We start from the raw sequence: 22,657 nt of genomic DNA on the forward strand, positions 1-22,657 counted from the left end.
ACACACACAGTAAGACAGTCAATACACACACTCACACACAGTAAGACAGTCAATACACACACTCACACACAGTAAGACAGTCAATACACACACTCGCACACAGTAAGACAGTCAATACACACACTCACACACACAGTAAGACAGTCAATACACACACTCACACACAGTAAGACAGTCAATACACACACTCACACACAGTAAGACAGTCAATACACACACTCGCACACAGTAAGACAGTCAATACACACACTCACACACACAGTAAGACAGTCAATACACACACTCACACACACAGTAAGACAGTCAATACACACACTCACACACAGTAAGACAGTCAATACACACACTCGCACACAGTAAGACAGTCAATACACACACTCACACACACAGTAAGACAGTCAATACACACACTCACACACAGTAAGACAGTCAATACACACACTCACACACAGTAAGACAGTCAATACACACACTCACACACAGTAAGACAGTCAATACACACACTCACACACAGTAAGACAGTCAATACACACACTCGCAACACAGTAAGACAGTCAATACACACACTCACACACACAGTAAGACAGTCAATACACACACTCACACACACAGTAAGACAGTCAACACACACTCACTCAGTAACTAGGGATGCTCCGATTTATCGGCCACCGATTTAAATCGGCCGATTTCACTCCAAATGACTCGATCGGTGATCGGCAAAAATGGCCGATCGCAAAAAGCGATCTTTTTTTTTTTCTGGGGAAGACAGATAACTGAACAGAAAACATAGGAGGACGTAACAGTATGTAAACCATGAAGGCCACGTTTATGATGTCTTTTATACAGCCATATCGACTGACTTGGGCTTCAGGCCCTAACTGGGTGATAGGCCAGACTTTTACTATGCCATACAAATGGGTCTGCGTTTGCTTGGTGCCTAATGGATCAAAACTTTTGTCCAAAAAGCAAAAAATATGTAGGCTATCCAGTCAGTCGGCCTACAGTTATGTTGAGGAAAAAAATCGGTGATCGGTATCGGCCCCAAAAATCCAGATCGGAGCATCCCTATCAGTAACAGTCAACACACACACAGGTCAACAGACAATACACACACACACACACACACACACACACACACACACACAGTCAATACACAGACACACACTCAGTAACACAAAGACACATGTGAAGATAGTCACAGCGTGGAATGCTTCTAGAAATTCTAGTTTTAGTAGACTAGTCTAAGAGCCGGGGCGGAGGAAAAGGGGTCCGGCTGAGCTGAGCTTGACAGCGGCCTACTTTCTAGTACCTCTGGGCAAGAGCTTTACGCCTCCGTGCACACGACTCCCCCCACCACACAGACCCCCTAATTAACAGACACATGCACTAAACAACAGTCAGCTGGCATCACGTCTAACAAAGGCAGGAATGAAATCTGCATGAATGAATACAAATATATTTCTTTATTTCAATGAGACTAGCCTGGAAAAAGAAACACTTGAGGAAATATAATCTAGAGAGGAGAGAAAGGGGGAATATGAGAGAGAGAGAGGAGAAAAGGGGGGAATATGAGAGAGAGGAGAGAGAGTGAGAGAGAGAGAGAGGGAGAGAGAGACAGAGGGAGAGAGACAGACAGAGGGAGAGAGAGAGACAGAGACAGAGGGAGAGAGACAGAGACAGAGGGAGAGAGAGAGAGAGAGAATTGCTGTCACATCACTAGGGACAACGTACCTCCTCTTCCTCTGAGCCGCTCTCTTCGCTGTCCGAGCGCGGGGCGACTTCATACCTGCAGGAGGAAACACACCAGACCGTCAGTCTCAACACCTGGGGATGGGGGGGGGGGTCAGAGCACTCACTTTTATGGTTAAACAGAATACCGCAGTCTCTAAAAATGGCAATGTTTTTTAATAAAAACTGTCATTAAACCAGACTTATTAGGATCGCTACGCTTCGCGTGACCTCAGACGACCGTCGGCGGTCGTGGTCGCTCCCCTGATCCGGAGAGATGCTCAGTGCCTCAGAAAACATCTTCTCTCTCTCGTGTGTCTAGCTGTGAGATCTGTGTGTGTGAGTGTGTGTGTGTGTGTGTGTGTGAGAGCACTGACCCGGGGTTCATCTCCAGCCAGGCCTCCAGCTGGCCGGCTCGGGGAGCGTCCATCCCCGTCAGGATCTTCCCACTGTCCGAATGGATCACCTTCACTGGGAGGTCGCTCATCTGGCTGGTCTCATCCAGAGGCTGGGGGGGGGGGGGGGGGGGGGGGGAGAGGTTGAGAGAAGTGTGTGTGTGGTGGGGGGGGGTTGCAGAAAGTCCAGAAATTGCGCCTTTTCCCAAGCACAAAGTACACGCTTCTTATTGGCCTGTTCAATGGGTGATGTGGCTCACAGTCGACACATTGGTCTTTTACATGAACTCAAGCAGGTGAAGGTGGCCTTGGTGAAGAAGCTTACCTCCCCGTCGGGCCCCAGGGAGGGAGTCTGCCCCTCTGCGTTCTCTGGCTTCTGTGGAGGGTCAACGGGTTAGATTAGATTAGACTCAACTTTATGGTCATTGCAGAGTACCAGTAACAACATGCAGTTTAGCATCTAACCTGACGTGCAAATAGTGATATAGTGCAAAGACATGATATGTGTCGACATATAGTGCTGGGGCATGATAGTGTAGACAAAAAAAGGATATGTAGTTATGAAATGATAAGTATAGGATATGTACAGTTATGAAATAGGATATGTACAGCTATGAAATGATAAGCACAGTATGAAAAGTACAGTAGGTAGTAGGTATACACGATGGATAAAAATAAGCTATATACCGGTACAGTTACGGTATGTCATCAATAGCAAAACATGCTAACAATTAACCGCTCGTTATTTCAAATCGAAAGACTCAAATAAGGCGAAAACACAGGAACAACATGATGACATGATGACGACATGGAGAGGTTTGTGGTGCCACGTTGAACAGGTGTGTGTAGGTGTCGAGGGGTGGGGGGTGTGTGTGTGTGACTCCTTACGGGCTTCTTCTTCTTCTTCTTCTTCTTCTTGTCCTTGAGGGCCTGCACAGCCTTGTGGGCGCGCACGAGGTCGGTCAGGTTGGCCACGTACTCGTCTGTCTGCTGCAGCAGGTAGGCCAGGCGCTTGTCCTTCTTCTGGTCAATCAGCTTACGGTAGCCCTCCTCATCCTCCGCCTGGGGGGCACAGAGACAGGAACACGTTAGAGGACCTGTGGGTGTGTGTGTGTGTGTGTGTTAGAGGCACTGTGTGTGTGTGTGTGTGTGTGTATATATATATGTATGTGTGCATGCGTGTTAGAAGCACTGTGTGTGTGTGTGTGTGTATATATATGTATGTGTGCGTGCATGTTAGAAGCACTGTGTGTGTGTGTGTGTGTGTTAGAGGCACTGTGTGTGTGTATATATATATATATATATGTATGTGTGCATGCGTGTTAGAAGCACTGTGTGTGTGTGTGTGTGTGTGTGTGTGTTAGAGGCACTGTGTGTGTGTGTGTATATATATGTATGTGTGCGTGCATGTTAGAAGCACTGTGTGTGTGTGTGTGTGTGTGTGTGTGTGTGTGTGTGCGCGTTAGAAGCACTGTGTATGTGTGTGTGTGTGTGTGTGTGCGCGTTAGAAGCACTGTGTATGGTGTGTGTAGATGCATGTGGATCTGGTGCTGTGTGATGACGTGTTGAACACGAGCTGCTCTTCTACCGTATACGAATGAGTGGGCGGGTCTATAAGAGTGTGTGTGTGTGTGTGTTCCTCACCATCAGCCTCCTCATCCTCTCCTTCTCGATGCGCTCATTCTCCTTCTTCTGCTCGCGCTCCGTGTTGGCGTGGTAGGTGGCCACGGCCTTGGTGGCCTTCTGGATCTTTCCGGTGATGGAGCGGTGGTACTCCTTGAAGTCCTTGGCGTGCTGCAGGATGCTGTTGAGGTATTCCTACACACGGGACACACACACACGCTGATATGATGCGTTTTTGTGTGACTATATGCAAATGTTGTGTGCCTATCAAATATTGCAATACTCATTGTTTAACCTTAAACATATTTTATGTGTGCCCACTCTCAGTAGTAAACAACATATTTAGGAGCAGGCACATACCATATCAAGTAACAGTGAGACCAGTTTAACTCTAAGGACATAGGAGCCTCACTGCAGTGGTCAGCAAGACAGAACAGCATGGACACAGAATAGCCATGTATGGGAACTAATGTCAGTATTGTAAGTTACGAGGTAAAAGCTATTTCCTCTCTGAGAACTGTATATAAGCTGTAACAAACATCAGTACTTTGCTTGGCATCTCTTTATGCCACAGCCAGGCTCGGCACCAGCCATGTCGTAGCCATGCTTGAAGCTTGGACTTAACAGAGCATGCTGCCTTGGAAACATCTGTACATGGGAATGCAACCCAGATCTGCCTAATACAATGATTACGATTCAACCTTCTCTCTGAGTCATCAATATATAATTTCCGGCCACGTGACCAAGAAAGATCTCCTTATATCACACACACACACAACAACACCAGTAGGGATGAGTTTCCAGGAGAGAGAGAGGGACTATGATCTCCGGAGCACCGAACAAGCAACCCTGACACGTCACTAAGCACCAGGGGCCGTATTACAGAAACGTCCTATCTTAAGTCCTAAGTTAAGATAGGAAAGTAGAAGACAGGATTTGCCTCAATTTGGTGTTACAGAACCAAATCCTAACTAACTTTAGGAATCCCATCTTCAGGGCTCTCAAGTTTTGAACAGAGTTCAGAGTGAGATTTTGGCGGCGGCGGGGGGGGGACGGGGGTCTGATCTGATAAATGACATCAATTTGTAAAAAAATAATAATAATAAAATCACACACACACACAGTCTCAGCGTCAAAGGATATGGTCTTCTCCCACGTCGACCAGTCTGTAGCCACTTCGAGATGTGAATGATCACAGGGTTTCCGTTAGAAAACATTTGTGCCGGTCAACGTGTCCGGGAAGATTTCAATTTACCGGACAAACGTGAGAAATTCCGGTCATCATATTAAAATATAATATAGCTGTTTGTCGCGGTGATTACTGTTGTGTAGCCTATACAGTATATGCCGTTTAATGTCTATTTCTCATCCGATACGATTAGATGCGAGCTATATAATATAGGCTTTCATGATTCGCATGCGCTATGCCATAATATTATGTCCAGCGCTGAACGCGGCCACACTGGGAACTGAACAGACTGCATCGATCAATGAACGGACTCCACATTACGTTAACTGAAGTCTGTTAAATAGTTTGAGTTTTCCATTTTCTCTTTTACCCTTTTTTATCAATAAAAAAACATCATTTTTATAACCAGGTCTCGCTGGTTGGGAAGGCATTTAGTTTAGCTGCCTGTCAAATCATACTTAATCGGACTCGCGAGTATGACAATGAGGAGAACATAACTGTTTATTGAGAAACGATTGATGGGCTGGGATACGTATATAAATAAATACCACAATGTCTAGATTTATTACATTTTATTGAAAAGTGCAAGAGGTTACATGTAGGCTTCTGGCGTGACACATAGGCTAGCCTAATTTCCGTTCATATGCCTTTTATCAAATAAAATAAAATAGAATAAAACTCTTTGAAAATAAATAGGCTTTAAATGAACTTAACTGCTTTCAGTAGCTCAGTCAGTCCCACATACTGATGACATGCGATGCCATTTTTTGCCATGTGAAATGCAACTTGTAGCTGAGAGTGCAGCTTATTGTTAGCCGTTTCATTAGCCTGCTCACAGTGGCCTGACCGCCGATATGTGCTCACTGCACCGCCTGTGATCAGTGAGAGCCGACATTCTCATATTCGTTTCTCCTCTCGTGAATCCGTTATTCCGCCCCGATTTTTTGCACGGTGAGCAGAACATTTTTCCTTCCCCATCTAAACGCAGCCAGGGGAAATGTTCTTTCCATTCAACTCGGAACCCTCGAGACTTTCTGGCTGGAGGAGCCACTACCTCCATCTCTTTACAGTCAGACTTCTCCTCAGACTCATTGTAGCTTGGTTTCATGAAGTCATTGTTAAGCTTACTTTGTCTTGCCATGTTTACCTCTCGCTCGCACTTTGAGCTGCAACGTTTGCAGGTTAAAAGCAGGGTTGCCAGATGGGCCGGGTTATCGCCGAATGGGCTACTGGGTTTAGCGGTAATAGACTGGTTAGGCTGTAAAATCCCATCTGGCAACCCTGCCACCGCTGTTTCGCGGAGTCATCATCATGCCGGCGTCAAATCATATAATAATAAAAGAAATATATAGCCTATATATTCGTCTTTTTTAATATAGAAGGAATCAGAATGTGACAATTCAACTTTAGCGAATTGTATTCAAATTGTGCTTATTTTCACCGGACATTATGACCGAAGAGGTTTCAATTTGTCGGACTTCAATAGATTTTACCGGACAAAGACCGGTAATTACCGGTTAACAGAAACCCTGAATGATCAATTCAAATAATCTGTCCTCTTCTGTGTAGCGAGCATCTGAATCAATAGCTCCAGTCAGCCTGTGTCGTTGGAATCAGAACGTTGTTTCTTGTAGCGGGAATATCAAAATGTTACCCGGATACAGCAATGCTATTATTTTCTGATTGGCTGTTCGGTAGCTATATTTTTTTAGTTGATTAGCTGGTGCGTGGCCTTCTGAACTCTAGGGGAACCAGAGGGAACTCACTTGATTCTCTACCTGTTCTATTTTTTAAAAATTGCGGCGCAACTTGGTGGGCGTTACCCTGGTAATTTCTCTGCGTGAGAAATACAAGGTGTGGCGTGTGAACGGGTTGAAATGCGTGTGTCTCACGCCCAATGCGTGAGACTTGAGCCCTGTATCTTATCTCATCCTAAATACTAAATCCAACGTCGTTTATCAACGTTTATGTCTGTTACCTAGCAACCAATGGTACTTCCATCTCGCGCAGCTCCTTTGTAAGGTAGCCTATACGTTGTAACGTATTGTAACGTCCCTATATTGTAAACAATAATATCTTATCTTATAATTATCTTATAATGGATCAGAAACAACGACGGGCAATACACTTCAATACATTATTATTATTATTCAAACTTCCTAAACATTTTGATACATATTATGTCTGTGTACATTAAAAACTGTTGTCGTCATCACAAGTTAGAAAATGGGTTTGAAATGTAAATGCCACTCCTTGAACAATAGCAACGGAATTCCGTGAAACCTGCAGCGCTCCACCACCTGGGTGTGATGTCTCCAGTTAGGACAGCCTAACGGTTAGGTGTTAGGTGACTTTATTTAAGATTTTGTGAAGTTATGAAGCTTGTGCAATACAATTTTCCTATCTCAAGTTAGGATTGGAACATTGATTTAGGAACTGTGATCTGTAATGGCTTTTCGGTCCTAATCCTAATTACCATGGTTACCAAACAGTTAAGATAGGATATGCAATTCAGGAAGTTTCTGTAATACGGCCCCTGGGCGTGACATTTGCCGGCCCCCCAACGACTCACTCGATGGTTTGAATAGAGAAAAGCAGGGAGGGTCATTTGTCTTTCCGGTGACATTCTCCGTGAGTTCACTGGATTTAATGTTGCATATGGATATCATTGAGTTTCTTCTAAACCTCTCCCCGGTTTGATTACTAATAATGAACGAGCTCACTCTTCCTCTCCCATCTGCATGGAGAATGAGTTGCCTCCTAATTTCCTGTCATGTGAATGGCAGCATTCTAATATTATATATACTGTATACGGTATATACACATACGAGTGTGTGTGTGTGTGTGTGGGTGTGTATATACTGTATATATATAGTAGTGGGAAGAAGGTTATTGCTCGACATGCCTCAGATCCCGGTCACCAAGCTTCGGTTCGAGCGCTTGCTCATACAACAACCTTGCCGGGAGCGACGGCGACAGGTATCTTCAATGACCGACCGTGTTTGCGAGCAAAAGATCCGAGTGTGCGCGTTTATAGCTGAACATGATCTGTCTTTCACAATGGCTCAGCCACTCGTCGATTTGTGCAAGAAGCTATCAGAAGACAAAAATGCACTGACAAAGCTGTCCGTTTCCAATAAGCACGCCAGCTATTTAAACACACATGGCCTTGTTTTAATTGCTCAATTCCCCCGCGCTGGAAATCCGGCACCGTGCCGGAGAACTTTAAGCCCTGTATATATGTTACGGTACATATGGGAATACTGTACATGTGGAAAAACTAGGGTTAGGTGCTAGGGTGACTTGGTACATGCTGGCATGTCTAACCCTAACCCTATCCCTAACCCTAGCACCTAGTTTTCCCACATGTACCATAACATATATATATATAATCTTCCACTAATGAATACCTGGGTGTCTGATGAAACATCTGATGAAACATCATCCATCTAGACTACGTGGAGACAAAAAGCAGAACTATCAGGGTCACGGTCGTGAAACAATTCAAACTGTATTTGATGTAACTACCTATATCTAATTTTCGTATGCTAGCGTCAACGTACATTGTGTATTCGTCATCCTGTGACTCGTATGCTCATTATGCTCATTAACGGGGGGGAGACACTGCTTGGTCAGGTAAAATCACCCTGCCTTGCTCTATATGACTGTGTGTCCCCCTCCTTGTCTCTATATCAGGGGTCTTCAACCTTTTTCAGCCCAAGGACCCCTTGGACGCGAGACAAACAGAACAGGGACCCCCATATGTATATATCTTTTTTTAATGCGTCACATTTTAAGGCCTATAATAACTTTTATATTTACTTAATTCACCTTTTATTCCACCTTATTATTTATATGCTGGGTTATTAGCCTATATGTGTTTATGATTGATAAAAATATATAATTTCCCGTTATTGATTAACGTTAATTTCACAACAAAAACCGAACTGCACCATTTTAACCAACACCTAGCTTGCTAGACAGGTTTTTTTTTTTTTTTTGCTAACGTTATGTTAGACTCTGCATCATGGGAAACATTTATTTTGTAAATAGTTTTTGTCAAAAGTAGTGTATTATTGCCTATTAATGCTTGTACTTTACTCAATATCATTTTTGTTATATTTTTTAATTCTCACAAATTATTTTGGTGAACAATTGTCAATTTGGTGAATAATTGTCAATTATTATGACAAAAATTGGCGGACCCCCTGCAGTACCTCTGCGGACCCCCTAGGGGTCGCGGACCCCTGGTTGAAGACCACTGCTCTATATGACTGTGCTTCTCCCCCCCCCCCCCCCCCTGCTCCTCGTCCTGAATCCCCCCCCCCCCTACGTACCTGGTGCTTCTGTCTGCGTTTGCGCTCCTGTTCGATCTTCTGCTGCTTCTCCAGCTTCTCTGTGATGCGCGCCTCGCGGAGGGACTGGCGCTTGCTGCGCTTGTAGGCCTTGGCGTTCAGGGCTGTCTCCAGGGCCGTGTCACGACGCATGCACACCACCACCTCCTGGCGCAGCTGTGGGGGGAGGGAGGGAGGGAGGGAGAGGAGGAGGTGAGACTCGACTTCTGACGGTCTTTCAACATGAACAAAATAGCCACCAAACTCCCGAACCAGAGAGAGAGAGAGACAGACAGACAGACAGACAGACAGACAGACAGACAGACAGACAGACAGAGAGAGAGACAGAGAGAGAGAGAGACAGACAGACAGACCGACAGACAGAGAGAGAGAAAGAGGTCAACAGCAGCAAGGTAAGGTAACAGCCACTCCCTTCATGTCTCCCTCAGGCCTGTCTACCTGTCTCTCTCTCTCTCTGTGCGTACCTGTCTCTGGAAGTTGAGCAGCCTCAGGGCCTTCAGCTCGATGTTGGCTTTGGTCCGCAGGTCCCCGGCCAGGGAGCCAGGCAGGTGCTCCAGCTCCTGGATACGGTGTGCAATACGAGCCTGCAGCCTGAACACACACACACACACACACACACACACACACACACACACACACGTAAGCTGCTGGTAGGTGTTACACACTTAAAAGACCAAATGTGGGGAAAAAAACTGCACTGCTATATTGCCACTGGGTACAGCAATTTTGTACATCACAAGCAGTGTTTCCCACAGGATTTTTGTGAGACTGTGTGTGGGTGGACCACATATATATATATATAAAAAGTCCAGGAAAATATTGTCAATGGTGCGGGGGTGGATGCAAACCATCCTAACTCTGGCCTTTCTGCGAACCCGCTCAAACACTTTCCGCAGCAGAGCGGTCGGTGCTGAGAACAGGGAGGCACTAAACGTTGGTTATGAGAGTATGGCAGGACAACACAGTCACCACAGGCAGGTCTGTGTGGGGAAACACTCATATGGTTTAGGGCTGTCCCAAACGACTCTTTTTCTAACGATTAATCTAGCGATTATTTTTCCGGTTAAACGATTAGTCTACCGATTATTATTTTTACTGTTCGATTAACGTATCACTTAATTTCCCCAAAATAAATGTCAAAAACTTCTCTTATTAACATTTCAGTATTTTATTCAATTATTCTTGTACAAATATATAAATTAGGCTTCTGCACTGCAGGGCAATATTCCACAACAAAAAATATCCTCTTTTTCTTACAGTCCAACATAAAATATAATATTATAAAATATAAAAGTTAACTTCAAATAAAAGGAAAAGTGCAAGTAATGCAGTAGGCAAGTTCAAGTCATTTTCAGGAGGAATACCAAAATAAATACCAACATAAAATCCTCTAATTAGTGCAATTCGAGTGAAATTCTAACCGGAATACGGTAACTATACCTCTCTCCCCCCCCTCCTCTCTCCCCCCGCCTGCCTCCTGGTTATTATTATTATAGGTCAGTGTTTCTCAAAGTGTGGGGCGGGCGCGTCGCGAGAGACAGTTAGGAGGTCAACAAGTTACAGTATCTTAGCTGTTCATAATGATGGCATGTCTAACAGGGACACTGACAGGGAAAAGAAAAACGACAGAAAATCACAATTCTTGAGTAGGGATGCACCGAATGATCGGCCAGGTTCAGAGGGATAAGCCTTAAGCGCGCCATTGATGTACGACTGTGTCGGAGATCTCCGGTCGATAAAAGCTCGCATGATTATACTACTATCTAGTATACATACTATCGCATGTGCAGAGTCCATACTCCACCCACTTTACAGCACAGTCGGAGTTCGGCCATTCCGTGTTCCGTGTGAATGTTCGCCAATGTGAGACGTACATTTTTTATGACGCGATCAAACAGTGCAAGCAACCCATGCTGTTCTGTAAATGAGACGAGCATTGAGTGATGACTGCCTACTGCCAAGTAATATAATTATAGCAAACATGTCGGCAGTTTGGTATCTGTTCTCTGACTCTGAAAGACAACAAGAGGCACATTCTGATATTATAGACTTCCGGTTTCGTTTTCGCGTCTTCAAAATAAAAGCGCGAGTTAAGCGTTATTGAAAATCAATGACACGTCGCTCGTAACTGGTCGCAGCCATGTTGTTTATTTGCGACGCACCGACGCACATTACGCAAGTCGACGTATTGACGTAGTCGATTACGTCGACGCGTCGTCCCAGCCCTAATATGGTTGCATATTTATCAACCCGGTCTCTTCTTCTTCTTCTTCTCCCTCCCTCCCTCCCTCCTCCCTCCTCCCTGCTCCCCCTCCTCCCTGCTCCTCCCCCTCCTGCACTCACCTGTACTCTCTCTCCTGGAGGATCTCTACTGGGTCCAGCCCGCGGGGCTTCTGGATGGGCGTGATGCGGTTCTGCTTCTGGTGCAGCACCATGGGTGGTGGCTGGGAGGGCTGGCCGGGGGACTGGGTCTGGGGGGGCATGACCGGGGAGGCGGCGGGGGGCACGGAGGGGGGGGCGGGGGAGGGTCTGCCAGTGGGCTGGGGGGGGATCAGCTTCTGGGGGGCACTGGAGGGAGCGGCGGCGTTCACCATGGGCCCTACGGATCACATAAAAAGGACGGGTCAGTTTGACTCGTCAAAGGAGGTGTTTTGTGCTTTGGGTGTGTGTGTATGTGTGCGTGTGTGTGCGTGTGCGTGAGTGTGTGCGTGTGTGTGTGTGAGTGTGTGAGTGAGTGTGTGAGTGTGTCTGTCTGTGTGTCTGTGTGTCTGTGTGCGTGTGTGTGTGTGTCTGTCTGTATGTGTGTGTGTCTGCGTGAGTGAGTGAGTCTGTCTGTCTGTGTGTGTGTCTGTCTGTGTGTGTCTGTGTGAGTGTGTGCCTAAACAAAGGTCTGGTTTCATTTCCACGGCCGAGAAGCTGCGCCCTGTCTCACCTTCAGGCCACGGTTTGGGGGGTCCGTTGGTGGGCGGGCCCTGCATGCCTTGGGGGACCCCTGAGGGTCCTGGAGGGGGCATGTTGGGTCCTACCATTCCTGCAACGAGACGGCGGGGGTTTGATAAGTCATCGACTCATAACGACACACAGATCTGCAGGATCCTTTTTACGTGGTCAAAATGGTGCCTGGACTGAAAGTGTGTACAGTATATCTCAAAAGTGAGTACACCCTTTAGATTTTTGCAAATATTCTGTTAACATTATCCTACTGAAACTTTGATATAACTTAAAGTAGTCAGTGTGCAGCTTGAATAACAGTATAGATTCATTGTCCTTTGAAAATTACTCAGTACACAGCTGTTAATGTCTAAACAGCTGGCAACAAAAGTGAGTACACCCCATAGTGAACATGTCCTAATTGTGCCCAATGATGTTGTTTTCCCGCCCTGGTGTCATGTGACTCGTTAGTGTTACAAGGATTCAGGTGTAAATGATAAGCAGGGCTGTTAAATTTGGTGTTTTGGGCACAATTCTCTCTGAATGCTGGACAACATGGCACCTCATGGCAAGGAACTCTCTGAGCTGCTGAAAAAAAGGATTAATGCGCTTCACAAAGATGGCCTTGGCTATAAGAAGATTGCCAACACCCTGAAAATGAGTTGCAGCACAGTGGCTAAGATCATACAGCGGTTTTCCAGGACAGGTTCCACTCGGAACAGGCCTCGCTAGGGTCGACCAAAGAAGTTGAGTCCACGTGCTCAGCGTCATATCCAGAGGTTGGTTTCCAAAAATAGACGTGCGAGTGCTTCCAGCATTGCTGCAGAGGTTGCAGAAGTGGGATGTCAGCCTGTCAGTGCCCAGACCATACGCCGCACACTGCATCAAATCGGTTTGTATGGCCGTCGCCCCAGACAGAAGCCTCTTCTGAAACCGATGCATAAGAAAGCCCGCAAACAGTTTGCTGAAGACAATGAATCCAAGAACATGAGTTACTGGAACCATGTCCTGTGGTCTGATGAGACCAAAATAAACCTGTTTGGGTCAGATGGTGTCCGGCGTGTGTGGCGGCACCCTGGTGAGGAGTACCAAGACAAATGTGTTTTGCCTACAGTCAAGCATGGTGGTGGCAGCATCATGGTCTGGGGCTGCATGAGTGCTGCCGGCACTGGGGAGCTGCATTTCATTGAGGGACACATGAATTCCAATATATACTGTGACATCCTGCAGCAGAGCATGATGCCCTCTCTTCGGAAACTGGGCCGTAGGGCAGTTTTCCAACATGATAATGACCCTAAACACACCTCCAAGATGACAACGGCCTTGCTGAAGAAGCTGAAGGTTAAGGTGATGGACTGGCCAAGTATGTCTCCAGACCTAAACCCAATTGAGCACATGTGGGGCATCCTCAAGAGGAAGGTGGAGGAGTGCAAGGTGTCCAACATCCATGGGCTCCGTGATGTCGTCATGGAGGAGTGGAAGAAGATTCCAGAAGCAACCTGTGCAGCTCTGGTGAATTCCATGCCCAGGAGGGTTAAAGCAGTGCTAGATAACAATGGTGGCACACTATTGACACTTTGGGCACAATTTAGACATTAGTGAATTTAATGTTCACTATGGGGTGTACTCACATTTGTTGCCATTTGTTTAGACATTAACAGCTGTGTACTGAGTAATTTTCAATGGAATAAATCTATACTGTTATTCAAGCAGCACACTGACTACTTATATATCAAAGTTTAATTAAGATAGTGTTATCCCCTGAAAGGATATGACAGAATATTTGCAAAAATCTAAAGGGTGTACTCACTTTTGAGATATACTGTATGTGTGCCGGTCTCACCAGCAGGGGTCTCAGTTCAGCATCAGTAGCAGCGATATTGTAGAATGTCTTTGTTTGAGATGTACCGCATGTGTGTATGCCTGCTTGTTGGTGAGTTTGTGGGTGTAGCACGGTTCACATCCTTCAGAGCCTGAGGAGCTTTGAGTGTTTTCTCTCTCTCTCCTTTTATCTCTCACCCTCTCCCTCAGTCTCTCTCCCCCTCTCTTTCGCTGTCTGCCTCTCTCGCTGTCTGTCTGTCTGTGTCTCTCTCTCTCCCTCCCTCCCTCCATCTCTCTCCCCCTCTCTCTCTCTGTGTGTCTCTCCCTTCCTCTCTCACTCTCCCTCCCTCTCCCTCCCACTCCCCCCCCCTCCCTCCCACTCCCTCCCACTCCCCCCCCCTCCCTCCCCCTCCCTCTCCCCCTCCCCCTCTCCCTCCCTCCCTCTCCCTCACCGTGAGGTCTGTTGTAGTTAGCGGGCGCCGGTCCTCCAGGCCCCGCCCCGGGCCCCCCGGCTCCTCCCGGCCCAGCGGAGGGGGGCATGTTGGGCATGGGCTGCTGCTGCATCCCCGGCATGGGCCTCTTGCCCTGCACGGCCATCTGCAGGTGGTCCGGCAGGGGCTGCCCGCGCGCCAGCATCTTGTAGGCCATGATCTGCGCCCGCAGCTGGTGCAGCTGGTTCTGGTTGAAGGGGGTGGGTCCGCCGGCCCCGCCCGGTCCGCCCGCCGCGCCGCCGGGGCCCCCCGGGGGACCGCCGCGGTTCTGCTGGCCCATGGCCTGGGGGTCCACGCCCCCGCCGCCTCCTCCGCCGCCGCCACCGGCCTCCATTGGCACACCCCCGGGGCCGGCGGGCATCATGGGGCCGGAGGAGGGGGGGCCGTTGGCGGGGCCGGGGCTGGGGGCGTGCTCCGAGCCCCCCAGAGGAGAGGGGTAACCTGGGGGGTGGGGGAGAGAGAGAGAAGGGGGGCGGGGGAGAGAGAGAGAGAGAAGGGGGGCGGGGGAGAGAGAGAGAGAGAAGGGGGGCGGGGGAGAGAGAGAGAGAGAAGGGGGGCGGGGGAGAGAGAGAGAGAGAAGGGGGGCGGGGGAGAGAGAGAGAGAGAAGGGGGGCGGGGGAGAGAGAGAGAGAAAAGGGGGGTGGGGGAGAGAGAGAGAAGGGGGGTGGGGGAGAGAGAGAAGGGGGGTGGAGGAGAGAGAGAGAAGGGGGGTGGAGGAGAGAGAGAGAAGGGGGGTGGGGGAGAGAGAGAGAAGGGGGGTGGGGGAGAGAGAGAGAAGGGGGGTGGGGGAGAGAGAGATAAGGGGGGCGGGGGAGAGAGAGAGAAGGGGGGCGGGGGAGAGAGAGAGAACGGGGGCGGGGGAGAGACCGAGAGAGAAGGGGGGTGGGGGAGAGAGAGAGAAGGGGGGCGGGTGAGAAGAGAGCAAACATAGGTGGTCCCATCAGTTCTAAACACTAGGGGGGACAGGGGGATCGTGGCTTTGCGCCAAACATGTCCGACAATAATGTGTGCAGATGAAATTATATGGACGGTCAAAGAGGAAAAAAACATCACAAAGCATACACATGCGCGAGCTGGACTGACGCTAGCAGCCGTTTATTAACCGGCGTCCCTCACACAGACACACGCCAGCGAGGAGTCCCGCCAGCGTTCACCAAGTCAACACAGGTTAGAAGAGTCGACCTCGAAAAAAACGCTGCAATACACCGACCGCCCCTCTCTCTCTCCCTCTCTCCTCGTGTCTGTGGTTTTTCAGCAGCTGTCTCTGTTATTGTCTGTCTCAAAGGGAAACCACCCCCCCGCAGCCAACTGTCCTGCCCCACCCCCTTCCCTCCCCTCTGGTGTGAGTCTGCTGCTCACACTACACATACAAAGCCGCAAGCGAAAAGTGGACAAACTGGATGGTTGGGTTCACGGTGCCAGGACTTCCGCGTCTCCATGGCTATAACCGGACCAGATGAAAGCAAGTACCGGCATAGTACTTATCTAACCTCTACCCACGTTAGCAAAAGAAAAGAAAAAAATCTTGATTGTGTGAACTTGAACCTCATGAGAAATCGCTCATGTCTGGTTTATTATCATTCCTGAATGGAAGCGTAATTGATCTAACTGGTGCTCTGGGGGCGTGGTGGTGGTACCTTGGGAATGTTGGTCCATGGGGCTGGGAGGGGGTCCCATTCCGCTGAGCCCCCCGGGTCTCATGCCCATGTTCTTCATCTGTCCGTAGCGAGGGTCGTCAGGCATGCCCTTCTCGTGCATGCCTTCCATGGGCTGTGGGGGAGACGCGACACACATCAACACTCTGGCCTCTGGGTACGTCTAACACACCTCTAACTTTTGGAATGGATTAGATGGATGGATGGATGAAAATGGCTGAATGCTACGTATAATACTATATGACACCCAGCCTCTATGTCTGCTAAACGGGGTTTCTGACTGACGATACACATCACAGTGGTGCATTCTCTCAGGCCATGCTCATCACACACACATCATTTAAAGCACTTTGAGCTGCAACGTTTGCAGGAAAGAGTGCTATAGAAATCAAAGTTATTATTATTATTGGGGTCTCTTACTTTGTGCATCTGGTGCATGTTCTCCTGGGGGTACCCGGAGGGCCCCTGTTGAGGATGAGGGTGTCCGGAGCCAGGGGGCCCTGGGCTGGGCCCCATCATGCTGTGAGCCGAGCCTGGGGAAGGGCCGGGGCTGGGGCCCATCATGGCTCCTGGAGAGGGCCCGGGGCCTGGGGAGGGGCCCGGGCGGGGCGTCCCTCCCATGGGGGGGTCCGGGGTGGACATCTCTCAGCCGAGTCCAGGAATGTGTGACGGCAGCAGTCAGGCACCACTCTGCAGAGAGAGGACAGGACAGACAGACAGACGAGGGATGAGCCCCTTACCAGCATTCATACAACCAACCCACTAGCTTCATGTCCAGCTAGTGGGATGAGGACATCAAAATCTCAAGCTTTTGTGTTTTCTCCGATACGCACTGCAGTTCAATTCTGCTACCCAGCCACCTGTCTCACGTAGCCACATGTCAAAGATGATCCAGAATACAAAACAAGATGCACTTCTCTGCCCATATTATCATGGTTAATGAAGAGAAAGAGTAAGAGTTTTGTAGCCATTACAGAAGCAGTGTTGGGCTTTAGGTCAGGTAACAGGCTAGTGATGTGCATAATGTAGGCCTAGGCTATGTACCAAGATAACCTAGAAAGTCTGGGTAAAAGTCAATTCTATCCAAACACACACAAAACAACAAAGGGAAATAAACAAAAGTTAACCACATAAGATAAGATGAGCTGAAACTGTGAAAGAGACATATCCCCGGCTGTCTCGGAGACTCAAAGCAGACAGTCAGCATTATTGAGAGTGTAAACAAGGGACCATGAGCTGCACATGGACTGGTAAACACTAGACTTTCTGAAACTAGAAAGTACAGCCCACATCTCCCACCCACCTCGCACCTGGTAGGCTATACCCAATACAGACTAACATTACAGCTTCAATCTCAATGTAGGTCATTCTAACCAATTGATTAAGCATCTCAATTCAAAACAGAAGGTTTAAAGACATCGAAGTTTTGCTTTTTCAGCTACAAACTGTAGTGTGAACCTGACTTACTTAGAAATTAAATAGATGTGACTTTGACCAGCTTCCACCTAGGCCTAGTTACTGTCCACGTAATGCGAGGTGCACATACTGAATTCACACAAAATAAATCAGGCATAAGAGCTAATAGTGTGTATTTGCCAGCCTCTTTAAAGATTAAATAGGACGTTTTGTTCATAACATGAGCTGTTTTCCCTTCCCGTGATAGTCAGGCCCCATAGAGATAGCCAGCTAGCATTGTTAGCTTTCTAAATAAAAAAAAGTGTCAGCTACAAAACAAAACATTCGTTATCTGTCCAACAACACAGTCTCATAGGATACGAAATGAGAACCCGTTCCCTCGCCTGTTGGCTACACGTGTAACCACCTGGAACCCAATTATCTTCCAATTAAATACGATTAAAACGAAGACAAAAACACAAAGAAACCACGACCAGTCAGTTAGCAGATACCCTAGTCTGTTAGCCGACCATGCTGTCGGGTTTGGCTTCACTGTTATAATCGCTGTTCTGTTCTGTTTAGAAGTCTTCAGGTGGGATGGGAAATAAGTTCAGAAAGTAGATGTTCCACTCTCTGCGTTGATTGATCCGTCCCGCGTCCCGTCCCCGTGGCTCCGTCCACCCTCTAGCTCGTCTCGACATTTCCACAAACCCATTTCATTCATTGCTGCTGCAGCAGACATGTCGGTCCTCTCCCCTTAGCTTAGCTTAGCTCCCGTTCTTCAAACCACACGGACCATAAGAGCGAACGAACTCTATTGAATTTTACAACAATAATATTCACGGCGAGTACATTGACATTCACAAAGCGTTTTGATGAAAAATAACCGAATCACCGCTGACTTACGGGCAGTAAATTGACGTTCAGCCGGTTATGTCCCTTCGTTTTTCCTCAGCTAGCCAGAAACAAAGAGCGACCTAGCCAGTTGGCTGTTTTCCCTCTCGCCCCCCCCTTCCCTTTTCGTCTGATTCTGGGTGTGTTCGTAAATACACTCTGGAAATCTGATCGGCACTCATGGAATGCCTCTGGTCCAATCAAATGACTCGATCCGCTTATGACGTTGAACCCAGAGCGAATTTACGAACGCAGCCCAAGTCTGATTCTATCGCCGAGAACTGCCTTGACTACAGGAGCAGCGAGTCTCCAGCGCCCCCATCCACACGCTCATCCCCCCGTGAACGCAGTCACAACGCATGCCCAATGAAGGCCCCGCTGCAGAGAGGAATGTAGGCGCAGTGTGCCGGTGTGGGGGATGGGTGTATCTACTACAAGTTCTAATGTAGCGCCAACATAAGGAGGGATGAAATGAGATGATAAGGGATTTAGTCTTTGAATACAATTGAACGCATTTATGACGTAGCTACATCTCAATGTGTTTTTAGATGTGAGAATAATTTACTGCAGAACACTGCCACGTTTAACATTGTGTTGTAACGTTGCATAAGCAGGGCTGTTACAGTAAAGGCCGAGGATATTCAATCAGTATGACTGTACCCAACGGTTGCACGTTATGTTTAAAAGGGCTGACCATGAAAGACAGGTTTGGAAACGAAATAGAGCAATATTTGCATATGTGAGATTGCGCCATGGGGATAGGATTATTACAGGTTTTAACATGAGCCAATAGTGGACTGACATGTAAGCACCAAAGCCAATCGGATGAGTGTGCGTTAACGTCGATGAGGAAAGCAGCGCCACTATGAGCCCAAGCGCTGTCTCGAATTCACTTTCATCACCGCTTGTGTCCATACCCGTCATTCAATACTAATATAGGCTTACTACAAACACGCTGCCTTTGAAGTCTATTCACAACAAACATTGGTTGACTCAATTTACGAACGTTTTAATTGTGTCTGTCCCTAACAAATGAATACATTATCGTTACTGTTTGTACTTGTAAAAGTGCTCCACCTAAAGTGTGTATGGTTGGATGACATCCATTTCTATTGCTATTTAGTCAATTTTAAATAAACATTTAGATTGGCTTTTTGTACTTACCATCCATTATACATGGAATTTGCTGTACTAGTTAGTTAGTAATGAATGTTAGTCAGTTAATGCCATCTCTCAATAAAGACAAGTTGAGAAACTGATATATCCTGCCGACATCATGTCATAAAGGAAAAGTTCCTAATCTCCAAAACAGTCATTATCCTCTTGTCTTGACTTGAGCAGTGTGTGGGTGGCTGCTTGAAATCTCACTGAGCCAGCTTAGAGAGAGAGGTGAGGTCAGTTTATTTAAGCCCTGGCATCTGGGCATGCTGGGAGGAGAGAACGCTCCAGAAGAGAGTGTTCCAGGTGGGCGATGGATACGACTCTCCGCTGGTTGTCCACCCAACTCTGGAGACACCGTGTGAAAGGTCTTATCTTGACCTTGTGTGTGGCTTTGCTGCTAAGGCTCCTGGCTTCTCAGTCTCTGCAGCATCCAAGGTAAGACACAGACGTCTGTGTGTCTTTGTGTCCTTCTCTCATACTCCCCTACCCACCAGTCTGAACTGTCTCTGGCTGGCAGATCTACCGCTGTAACAGATTTAGTTAATACACTCACAAAACTGCAATCGATCAGTTTAGAGTCAATGGTTATTGTAACAATGTAGGAGCATTGATTAATGGAAAGTGTTTGGTCATGGCAGTGAGCTGTAAAAGTGTCCTGCAGAAACAGACTTAACCTAGATGCTCTTGTTAATTGTTATTTATACTTTTAGTTCTCATCCTAACCATACCCTCTAACCCTTTTAATTGAAATCCCCCATTTCTCCCTATCCAAAAGCCATTCTTTTGGCCACAAAGGCCACAAAAGAAGACCTGTGCAAGAGAGAGGGAGCGATGCTCAGAACAGACCAACACCGCCCCACGAAAACCCCCAAGAGCCTAACAGAGGGAGGGAGGCTCCAACGCTCGGGCTGCAGTCTCAACAGGACCCCAGTGAGTTTACCATTCAGAGGAGAAGGAAAAACCCTATACCTGTCGCCTTCCTCAAAACACACAAGACTGGAAGCAGCACCGTCCAGAACCTGATGTTCCGTCTAGGAGAAAGGGAGAGCCTCACGTTCGCCTTCCCCTACTACACCTACCAGTTCAGCTACCCAGATAAGTATGTATGGGCAACAGGGCTACTGGCTCCTTTTAGTGATTAAAACATTACATTAAGATGATCTCCTCTAGGAAAGACTTTTCATTCATTTGATGAATACTATCTATTGTACTGCAACGTTCCACTTAAGGGTGCACCTGTAGAACATTTGGGGGCCCGTCAGGGATACCCAGAGTGGACATACAGATGCCTCTCGTTGCTTGGACGTGGGTCACCTTCTACCCCTCTCTGTGGTTCCAGGTTTCGGGCAGAGTTCGTGGACGAGCTCCCACCAGGCTCCTCCCAGTTTGACCTGCTCTGCAGCCACATGCGCCTGGACCTGGACGAGCTGAGACAGGTGATGCCGCGGAACACCGTCTACACCACCCTGCTGCGCGACCCTTTTCGAACCTTCGAGTCCGTTTTCACCTACTACACCTCGGCGGTACCGGCGTTCACCCACGCCAAGAGGGCCGCCGATGCGGCGCACAACAGGAAGTCGCCGCTTTCCGTCTTCCTGGAAGCCCCGGAGTCGTACTGGGACCCCAAAGAGACGAGGGACAGCCTGGCCAGGAACCCCATGACCTTCGACCTGGGCCTCAGTAGCCAGGGGTGGAACGTGTCCTGGCCGGCTCAACTCGCGCAACTGGAGGAAGCCTTCCAGCTGGTGATGATCGCCGAGCACTTTGACGAGTCCCTGGTCCTCCTGGGGGCGCTGCTTCAGCTGGAGCCCGAGCAGCTGGCCTACGTGCACCTGAACCCCCGCTCCGCCTCCGACGTCACCCCGCTGGACGAGGACACCCGGGCCAGGCTCCGAGTGTGGAACAGCCTGGACGTGCTGCTCTACGACTTCTTCCTGCAGGTGTTCCGGGAGAAGGCGGAACAGTACGGCGTGGAGAGGCTGAGAAGGGAGGTGGAGCAGCTGAGGGCCTCTACGGAGAGGGTCAGGCGGAGGTGTGTGGCCAGGGAAGGGGTGCTACCGGGGGAGCTGGAGGACCTGGTCAGGCCCCGGCAGACAGACACGGCCACCGTCCTGGGTTACGAGCTACGAGGGAACCTGACGCAGCAGGAGCAGAGTCTCTGTGTGCGGCTAGTGCTGCCTGAGCTCCAGTACCACTCGCACCTGTATTTCCAGCAGTACGGGCGGGACATGAGGTCCACACCTACAGACTAAGGTGTGATTGGAGAAAACACAACACTGACAGTTTTGAACGTCACAACTCTTGGTATTTATACAAAATGTGTATAGAAAATAAAATGTAAAAAAAACATTACAAAAGACTTTCTTTCAAAGCATTAACTTTCCATATTTCGAATATTTATTCAGAAAAAAATACAGGGCGATATCAACCGCATACAGATCGAGAGAATGTGCATCTTATGAACTGAAGTATTTTCAAGCCGATCCTTGTATAGACCTCACACAACCCTGTGGAAAAAAATCATTCCACACACTTTGCCAAGGAAAACAAATTGATTCCTAACAGCATGGCGTTGTGTACGTCACATGGCCTACGGAATCCAATTTCCTAATCCATTCACACACAGCACACATCCTGTCACATGACGTCAAACAGCAGATCTGTCACCCTGTCCTATAGTCTGATGCTTAACCAATGTTGAAACATGCTTGTAGACTATTGGACAGAGCTGTATACACAATTATGAAAGAAAGTAAGTGCTTGTAGCTTTCAGCAGAGCATAGAGATCCAGTCAGATATACTGTAGTCTCTTTTCCCACAACCATGAGCTGTTCTATTTAATGTACAGTGTGTGTCTAAGTATTATCCTTCATGTAACACAGTAAACAATTAAGTTGAAGGAAGAAAAGCCAATGCAAGAAACAACCTCAAAAACATACTAATCATATTAAAATCTTTGTAAAAAAGAATCATGTAAAAAAACCTTCAATTAAAAACAATCAGATGTCAATATGTCGTC

The 22,657-nt window shown here is 47.8% G+C and overlaps 2 protein-coding genes across 2 annotated transcripts in view; one reads left to right on the forward strand and one right to left on the reverse strand.

Moving 5' to 3' along the window:
* smarca4a (SWI/SNF related BAF chromatin remodeling complex subunit ATPase 4a) overlaps nucleotides 1-18,533 on the reverse strand; it is a gene marked incomplete at its 3' end in the record, with an annotated part of 37,603 nt that extends 19,070 nt beyond the window's left edge. The window contains exons 1-13 of the mRNA XM_080524067.1: nucleotides 18,490-18,533; nucleotides 16,609-16,878; nucleotides 16,171-16,303; nucleotides 14,495-14,974; nucleotides 12,223-12,321; nucleotides 11,634-11,889; nucleotides 9,755-9,881; nucleotides 9,273-9,446; nucleotides 3,768-3,941; nucleotides 3,012-3,185; nucleotides 2,449-2,499; nucleotides 2,106-2,236; nucleotides 1,732-1,786 (exon numbers count right to left, since the gene is read on the reverse strand). Of these exons, the coding sequence (XP_080380193.1) occupies nucleotides 1,732-1,786; nucleotides 2,106-2,236; nucleotides 2,449-2,499; nucleotides 3,012-3,185; nucleotides 3,768-3,941; nucleotides 9,273-9,446; nucleotides 9,755-9,881; nucleotides 11,634-11,889; nucleotides 12,223-12,321; nucleotides 14,495-14,974; nucleotides 16,171-16,303; nucleotides 16,609-16,830 (2,076 nt within the window). The 5' untranslated portion in view covers nucleotides 16,831-16,878; nucleotides 18,490-18,533. The remainder of the gene's footprint in view (nucleotides 1-1,731; nucleotides 1,787-2,105; nucleotides 2,237-2,448; nucleotides 2,500-3,011; nucleotides 3,186-3,767; nucleotides 3,942-9,272; nucleotides 9,447-9,754; nucleotides 9,882-11,633; nucleotides 11,890-12,222; nucleotides 12,322-14,494; nucleotides 14,975-16,170; nucleotides 16,304-16,608; nucleotides 16,879-18,489) is intronic.
* A 1,415-nt stretch (nucleotides 18,534-19,948) lies between these two features.
* On the forward strand, nucleotides 19,949-21,904 carry LOC308150232 (galactose-3-O-sulfotransferase 2; the record flags this gene model as incomplete). The annotated part of the gene is made up of 3 exons (XM_080523085.1): nucleotides 19,949-20,073; nucleotides 20,414-20,737; nucleotides 20,978-21,904. 3 exons carry the CDS (start codon nucleotides 19,949-19,951, stop codon nucleotides 21,888-21,890), a joined length of 1,362 nt encoding a protein of 453 aa, XP_080379211.1. The 3' UTR covers nucleotides 21,891-21,904.
* Between the last annotated feature and the right edge of the window lie 753 nt (nucleotides 21,905-22,657).

Source organism: Nansenia antarctica (genome assembly GCF_963989245.1).
Source record: "Nansenia antarctica genome assembly, chromosome: 2".
NCBI lineage: Eukaryota > Metazoa > Chordata > Actinopteri > Argentiniformes > Microstomatidae > Nansenia > Nansenia antarctica.